This window comes from Phragmites australis, chromosome 10 (assembly GCF_958298935.1).
Source record: "Phragmites australis chromosome 10, lpPhrAust1.1, whole genome shotgun sequence".
Classification (NCBI taxonomy): domain Eukaryota; kingdom Viridiplantae; phylum Streptophyta; class Magnoliopsida; order Poales; family Poaceae; genus Phragmites; species Phragmites australis.
The window spans coordinates 7,811,856-7,820,831 of NC_084930.1; the positions used below are offsets into that span (position 1 = coordinate 7,811,856).

An 8,976-nucleotide genomic window follows, 5' to 3' on the forward strand; every position below is an offset into this window, starting at 1 on the left:
GGAGAAATGCTCACATCTACAACTCGCTCTATTTGAGGACCCATGGCCCTAAAAATATTAAGCATGCAAGTACTCCAATCACAATAATTAGAACCATCTAAAAGGAGTGGCTCTACGTGCACTAATCCACTAGTCGACATCTTTACTCTCTAGGCGGTAAAGCCCGAAAAGAGAGACTTGGCTCTGATACCAATTGAAAGGACAATGATGTCGCCTAGAGGGGGGGGTGAATAGGCGTTTTTACAAAAATTCAACCATTTCTACCGTTGGCCTAAACTTGCAGCGGAATATAAACTAACGAGTTTTTCACAAGAGAAAAACCTAAATATGCTAGGCTCAACTAGTGCACAATCACCCTAAATAAGTGTGGAAATTACAATCCTAAGGTGACAAAAATTACTCAATTCTAGCAAGAGATATGCAATAAAACATAAATTGAAAAAGGCTGAAAATACTGTTCATATGCCTGGAATTACTGTTCACCCCGGAGTCTCCGGTGTGTACAGGTCCGGAAACTCCGGTAAAGTCCGGATTCTCCGGTTTCTGTACAGAACAGAGCCCGAAACTGAATAAAATTAATGAGTGGAGAGTTCTAGCTCAAACCAAGTGATGTCGTGTGTTCCCGGAGATGATTCCAAGTAGATTCACGAAGAACCTACACTCAAATACACACAAACAAGTAGATCGAGCAATATGCACAAAGATTTGAGTAAGAATATAAAAGTAAGGAAACAAGAGAGGAGACGCAAAGAATTGTTTCCCGAAGTTCGGATTCACCACCGTGAATCCTACGTCTCCGTTGAGGAAGCTCCAACGAGCCGGGTCTCTTTCAACCGCTTTCCTCTCCAAGCTCGGTCACACTTGAGCTCGGTTTCCACTAACTTGATCTCTTTCCTTCCGGAGGTGAGATCGACCTTCACAAACTTTCCGCGGCTCACCACAAGCACGGGAGCTCACCGGCGACACCTAGCCGGCTAGGAGGCTTCACCTCCAAGAGTAACAAACGCAATCAAACTTCTTGCCGAGAACTCAAGTGCTCAAGATCGGATTTTGTCTCACTTGCACTCAATCTTCCAATCTCTCAACCCAACTCACTTTTCTTCTCAAATCACACACTAGAATGGAGTGGGAGAGGTTCTTTTGGCTCTAAAAATGTGTTCTTTCGTGCCCCTTGCAGCAGCCCCAAAGGATGGGGTGAGTGGGGTATAAATAGCCCACTCCAAACAACTAGCCGTTACTGTTTTTGACAGAACTGGCCGGAGTATCCGGTGAACACCGGAGTATCCGGCCCTAAATCCAAATACGGCGTCAGAACGGTCACAGAATGTGTCAGAACTAGCCGTTACGCTCTTTTCTGGACTTTTACCGGAGTATCCGGCCTACACCGGAGTCTCCGGTCGACACTTAACCCAGAAAACACCCCCGGAGACTTCCCGGAGTCTCCGGCCACTCCAGGTACCGGAGTATCCGGACTTCACCGGAGTATCCGGACTACACCGGAGTCTCCGGCCTTTCCAGGTACCGGAGAATCCGGTCTTCACCGGAGTCTCCGAGTACAGCACAGCTGACCTCCGAAAAACGGCGATAACTTTTGATCCCGGAGTCCGATTTCGACGATTTTGGACTCTATGGAAAGCTTATTCAGAGGGCTACACATCCCAACTGAATTCATGACCTAAAACACATAGGATCAAATTAGGAACACTCCAAAACCCATTTTGGACACTTCCGCACTTTCCGCTCCGGACTCTTAACAACAAACTCTCACTTTGGGTTTGGTTGGGAACTCTTGAGCACTGAGACACGACAATTAGCTCACATTGCATCCCTCTTAATAGTGCGGCATACCTATACTCAAATTCAAAGATAAAACTCGTTTGAACCACTTTGAGCTTTTGAAAAACTTTCAAGTACCGCTTCTTTCTTTCAAACCTTGAGGGTTGCCAACTTCCATATATTCTTCACTCCATCTCTTCTTGATTCTTCATATGATTGATGTGAATCATCCATAGCTTCACATGGCCTCGCACGGTCCATCGGCGTAAAGCCTTCACTCGCTCTTCACCACCGCCTTGGTCCTTCGGCGCCAAGCCATTTGCTTGCCCTTCACCACGGATGGTCCATCGCAGCTGAGTCTTGCTTGCCCTTCACCGTCTTGCCATATAAAACCATTTTGTATTCGACATCTTCAAAGAATTCACTTTTTCATATATGGAGTCTACTCTTGTTCTTCACTCTTGGCATATATGATTTCAATTCAACTTATGCCTTTTTATGGATCCTAACCCCAACTCACTCTCAAGCACAAAGCACATGGGTTAGTCCATAAAACATAAATGACAACATTTATACCTTAAGTTACTTGATCTCCACAAGTAACTTAGCCTTCAAGCTTATTGCTAATCTTATTGAGCTTCTTCTTCTTATGAGCATCACCAAGAGCTCCTTTATTTAGATGCATATTTCTCCTTCATGCATCACATCCGAGCATCACCTAGAGCTCGTTCATCTCGATGTACTTTCAATCTTCCCATTCACCTAGAGTTCATGCATGTCTCTTCACCTAGGCTTCACCTATTGAATAACCTACTAACAATCTCAACAACATTGTTAGTCCATATGTATTGTCATTAATTAACAAAACCACACATAGGGGCTAGATGCACTTTCAGCTTCCTTGTTGACTCTATCCGTCTTCCATGCTTTGCTTGACCTCCACGTATTCAGCTAGAATCACCCTTGACTCCGCCCAGCCTCCTTGATCGCCCGACGCCAACCACTCTGCTTGGCCCCGATCATCTTGCCGTCGATCGTCAAGTTGCATCTATCACCTGCACACCATTAGACAAGCAAACACATATCTCCAGCTCCAATTACGGTTAGTCTATAATCAATATGCTCAAATGAAATCCCAAATCAATTCAAATCACATCAAAACTCATGCAAAACCAAAGATCATCAAACCAAATAAATATCAATATCAATCACTCATCATAAGTAAACCAAGATACATTTTAACTTGGTTTCTCACATATAACTGTAAAGCGCACACAGTAGCTGCGCAACTCTTAAAACAGAGCTAAATCACAAGTGACGGGTCATAAGATTACCCGTCACTTATTACTTTCATAAATGACAGACCGTAATATGACCCATCACTTATGACTGATCTAGAGAGAATCATCACCTATACCAAGTCATAAGTAACGGGTCGTAACATGACCCATCACTTATGACTGCTGCAGGAAGACCTATCACTTATAATCAGATCATAAGTAACTGGTGTATTAAAACCCGTCACCAATGTGATAAATGACGAGTAATATTACAACTCGTCGCTGATGATTTGTTGTCAGTAATAAATCAATATTTAATCTCAATCTAAAGCTATATAAGTGACAGGTCGTATAATAACCTATCGCTAAACTATGTTTTATGGCAAAAATCCAAAATTAGACAACATACGTGACCGTATTTGCCGAAATAGATAGCATGTCAGCGTATTTACAATTTTAGCATCCGTATTCGGCACACGGTGTGCCGCCGTGTGCCGAATACGGCTCTGTAGCCCATATTTGGCACACCGTGTGCTGAATATCAACCGTATTCGACGCACGGTGTGCCGAATATGGGCTGTAGCGTCGTAGATGGATCCGCGCCAGGGACGATGGTGCGGACGTTGGACGTGTCCGCGCCATCATGACTAGCACGGACACGGCAACATCCCGTCTCGGGGTCTCCTCATGTCTGTGCTTTCGGTTGGTGATGAGTGCATCGCGTGCGTCGTTTTTTGAGTGAGTGGGTTGCCTCCTGGCTTTTGTGATGAGTGCATCGTCTGGTGGCTGCTATAAGGAGCATGGTGAGGAGGAGCAGCAGACGCATTGCGAGGTGACGAGCAGCGGAGATCAGGCGAAGAGCAGCAGACGCACCATGAGGTGACGAGCAGCTGTGCGAGGCAAGTAGCAGCTGCGCGAGGCGAGAAGGAGCAGCTGTGCGAGGCGAGGAGCAGCTGCGCGAGGTGAGAAGGCTCAGCAGCGCAAGGAGAGGAGGCTCAGCAGCGCGAGTTATAGTAAGTACTTAGATTATGTAGGTAATTAGTACCTATATTAGTTTTAATAATTAGAGTAAGTAGATTAATTAATCTATTCAATTAGATTTGATAAATTAGATTAAGTTGATAAATTAGAGTATTTAGATTATGTATATAATTAATACTTAGTTTAGTAATTGTAATTAGAGTAAGTATATTGTTTAATGTGTTCAATTACATTTGATAAATTATTTTAAATTGATAAATTAGAGTACTTAGATTATTTGAATAGTTTGATTATATGAATATAATTAGTCAGTGTAATTACATTATAGCATGTAGATGTTAAGTTGCTAACATGGATTGTATTGTAATTTGTTATGAACGTATTAGGTGTTGTACCTATTTTGTAATAGCTGTCGTCTTACTTTGTTTTGCAATTGAACCATGAGGCTTGAAATCATTGGCATGGCTCACGTTCACCTTCCTGAGCTCCTTGCCTTGCGCTCTGCTGCTCGTTCCTCATTTTGTAGCAGGCGGCAGACGACGCGCTGAAAGCATTGCAACAAAATGATGCACTGCCGGCCATAATCACAGACAAGAAGACACCGAAACGACAGCGACGCGACAAAAGCAAAGCACGATGTGAAAAAAGCAAAAGAAACGGAGCCGGGAGGAAGTCGATTCGTGCCAGGGACGATGGCGCGGACACGTCCAGCGTCCGCGCCATCATCCCTGACGCGGACCCACATAATACGCTACAGCCCATATTCGACACACCGTGTGCCGAAAATTGTAAATACACTAATATATTATCTATTTCGGTAAATACGGTCGCGTATGTTGTCTAATTTTAAATTTTTGCCATGTTTTATTTGTCTGTTTTTTCCGTATCTACGGTAGAGTACCGTGACATCACAAACCGGACATTCGCGATTCAGCTTATGTCACCGTCGCCCACTGTTTTGTTTTAGTCTATTTCCTAAATGTCAGATCAGACTTATCTATTCGCATGCAGCGCAAAGACCACACGATAATTCAACGAAGAATCTTCCAATAAAAAAGAAATCATGCATACACCAAACTAGGCACGCACACACCAAGTCACCAACGCAGCTAGCTATACATGCAATCTGCACGTCCAGATCAAGCCGGCCGACATGTAAATGCATGTCCCGTCAAACACGTCAAAACTCTACATGCCCTCGCACGTGTCTGCCTACCGATCGAAGGATACTGGAGTTATCACATGCCATGCGTTCTGGGAATGGAAATTTTCACATGTGATATGTACATATAGATTATGAACACCATTTATTTATATTGATATTTATATTAAAAATTAGATAAAAATTATGAAATATATAAATGAATCAACTGTGAGAAGAATGAATAAAATTAGATATGTGTGTACAAGTAGATGTGGAGTTGTATTTTTCTTACATTTCATCTGTCGCGAGTCTAGAACGTCATGTCATAATATAACATGCATGGACGAGAGATAACATTGTCTAGCTAGCTAGATATATATAGATGCATTTTCTCATGATAGGAAAGATAGATAATGTAGTTTAATGTGGGGAGAAGGGAAATTTTTTGACGTTAATTATGTGGTTAAGCCCAGGAGAGGTACAGATCACCATACGTGGCTGATTGTGCTCCACCGGTTAATTCAATTTGATCATCGGCAGTGTAATGGTGCAATATTATGAAAACGGATATGATGCTGCTACGTGAATGGCAACATCGCTTGTTCGTGTCTATATATGTATGCATTGCTTGCTACTACTGAACGGATATGCATGCGTCCCAGGGGAGTAGGTACCAAAGTCGTTCTAGTACAAGCTAGCGTTGACGAAAGGAGGATTGGTGTCTACTATACGTCTGAGTTTACGTGTGTGTTTACGTGCAGGTCAGATTCTTGTATCACATAGTCTAGGCACATGTAAATACTTTATCTGAGAACATGAAGATCCTCTGCATTGGTGCCAAGAAGCATATACCAACTTACCAAGTAAATTGAGGGCCATCTCAAAAACAAAAACAAAAAACGAACACTGAAGGCGTGAAGAGTATGCACGTATACATCGCCATCACTTGAATATTCCTTTGTCTTATGCCCCTTGTCGTTCCTATGAGAATTTTTGTTGATAGTTTCAAGACGTGCTGTAATAGTCACGCAACGTGAATCCTGCAAATCTATGCATCGGAATTTAGGAAGTGTACTGTCACGCTCCTACTTCGATTCTCCTGGTGATTTGGGGTAATTGGACGAGAATTTGATGGAAGAAATCCCCCATCCCTAGAGCTCTCTAATTTCTCCCAAACTGCTTGCTGTTCTTCCTGTGCCCCTTCCATCCACTCAATCCCGTCCAATTACCCCAAATCACCAGGAGAATCGAAATAGGAACGTGATGTACATGTGTACACGGATCACGAAGTGATGAAATAATTTAATGTCGAAACATGTGTGTTCCCTAAAGATGGTCAACTGGGCTATACCTACCGGGTTAGTCTAAGGCACGACACTATAGGTACAACCCAACCATGACCTAGGCACGAGGGTTGATGGACCAGGCCGGCACGACACGGCTAGCCGAGTCGTGCCTGGGCTAACGCCTCGGCACAATGGACCAGCACGGCGCGGCCCGACCTAGACGGGTTGGCATAGGCACGGCCTAGGCACATGCACGACCTGCCTCGATCGCCTGGTCGCCCCGTCCACACGCCCTACCCACCCACATGCCACCCTCGCCCCGCCCCACCCCCGCACCGCTCCACCAGCCCGCCTCGCGCCGCCCGCCCCCACGTCGCCCGATCACACTGCCCCAGCACAGGCTGACTGCCCCACCCTGCACCCTCACCACCCTGCCCCCGCCCCGCACCGCTTCGCCCGACCGCCTTGCCTCCCCTCGATCGCCCGCCCCTCCGCCGCCCCGCCCCGACCAACCGCACTATGCCACCCCGTCACCTGGTCGCGCCACCCCCGCCCCATTCTATTGCGCCGCCGCCCTACCGCCCGATCACCCACCTGGCATGACCCGGCACGACACCGTGCTTCACGAGCCATGCCGTAGGCCGAGGACATGGCACACGGACCGACACAGCGTGGCCTGTGAAACTCATCGGACCTATCGAGCCGTGCCATAGCCAGACCGCGTCTAGCTGGGCCCGTATTGAGCCAGTCCGATAGGCCCATTTAACTATCTCTGGTGTTCCCTACTGCCCCATCTTGTTTCCCCTCACCGTCGCAGTCTACTTACTGACAGCCGTGCGTCCACCATCAACCTGGGAGACTTCCTAAGTCCACTGCCCAATATGGCAATATCTACCTATGCAGAGCAATTTCAAGCCTCACAGAAAATAAGTACTAACATCATATAGTGTTGGGTTACGCATATTATTTATCCCACATGTTCTATACAACGGTCTAATTTTATTAGTAAAGAGAAGGAAATACAAGCACCAAGCAAAAAGACGGAGACACCCGAACTACAATGTACTCCCTCTAACAAAAAAAAAGTCCTCTAGGACATCGATAGGATCTACAATGTGACATGTTGACTAGTAATTTTCTATAAATTTATGATATTTCAAATAAAAGATTATGTAGTATTATGAAAGGAGGGAGGTGCAGTGTTGGACAAGGTGAGTAACGAACGTTTTTTTTTTTTAAGTGGAGCAATGTTATACTTTTAGTTTCGTAGGGGCCGGCCAAGAAGGTGCACAAGGAGGGTTCAACAAAAACGAAACTAGTTAACAAGTGGTGGTCCACTCATCGAAAGGGCATGAGCTAGGGCACTATTGAGAGAAATATCCTAATCCTTAACGAAGGAAGAGGCTCAATATGCTTAACAACATTGGTTAGGGCTCTCAAGAGATTGCATGAAGAAGGTCCACAAGAAAACGCACCTAACGAAATGGTAGTATGATTATAAAAACGGGCATGAGGGAACCACTAATAGAAATAGACAAATCTCCCGCAAGAGAATTGATAGATATTCTTGGAACATCAATTACAATTAGTTTTTCAAAAATCAGTGTGTTAAAAAAAACTTTAGGCAGGACTGATAGCAGCAATCTCTTATTAGCCTAAACTTCGTCGCATTATCGGCCTCCCAAGCTATCCACGTCACATACCTCGACATTTGCCGTCGGATCGAGCCAGTGAGGGAAGAGAGCCGCCCGATCTTGTACTATGAGCGTCGGATCCGGAGTCTTCATGAGTCCTCAAAGCGCGTCATTCGTCATCCTTTCTTCCCCGATGCGGCCGATGCCTTCTCCTTCTCTGCCTGCGATGGCAATCTCCACCGCAGCAGCCGCCGCCATCGTTGCCGCCTTTTTGTTCCCCGCACGGGATGACCGTCTCCGACACCACAAGCTTCTTCTCCCCTGCATGCTGCCAACGCCCTGGACTCCTTCCACCCTACCTCTGTTGTGACCCTTGGCGGCTTGCAGTCCGCCTCCTGGTCTGATGTGGCGGGATCCACCGTGGGAAGCTGCAGCGTGGTCAGGCGCATTCACATGTGGGAGGAGGCGACTGCTGCATGGGAGGAGGAGTTCAATAGTGTCGTGACGCTCACCGCCATGTCGCAATGGGAGGACGCCGCGTTCCAGCCGTGGGAGCTCGCCCTCTGTGTTTACAGCGTGAGCATCTCCTCCTTATTAGAATTGGTTTTACTTCCTTTTCCCCCTCTTGAGGAATGCCGCCACTCACCAGCTCGTTGAGTGCTACCTCTACTATGTCGCCAAATGGTATGCCCCCTCAGAGCCCTCGAACCCTAAACCCCTAACCCTAACAATCCCCTCCCTTTTTGTAGGGCAGCTGAGTTGCTCGTCGGTGTCGAGCCAAACTCTACCCTGGCCCCATCGGCAGTGATGGACTCCACTTCCTTGTCGTCCATGGCATCCGGCGGGCAGCTGCTGCACCTGAACCGTAGCAGGGG

The 8,976-nt window shown here is 46.1% G+C and overlaps 1 protein-coding gene across 1 annotated transcript; it reads left to right on the forward strand.

Annotated features, from left to right (window-relative positions):
• The first annotated feature begins 6,772 nt into the window (after window positions 1–6,772).
• Window positions 6,773–8,758, forward strand: LOC133930063 (leucine-rich repeat extensin-like protein 5). The gene is made up of 2 exons (XM_062376777.1): window positions 6,773–7,084; window positions 8,489–8,758. Exons 1-2 carry the CDS (start codon window positions 6,773–6,775, stop codon window positions 8,756–8,758), a joined length of 582 nt encoding a protein of 193 aa, XP_062232761.1.
• The last annotated feature ends 218 nt before the right edge of the window (window positions 8,759–8,976 follow it).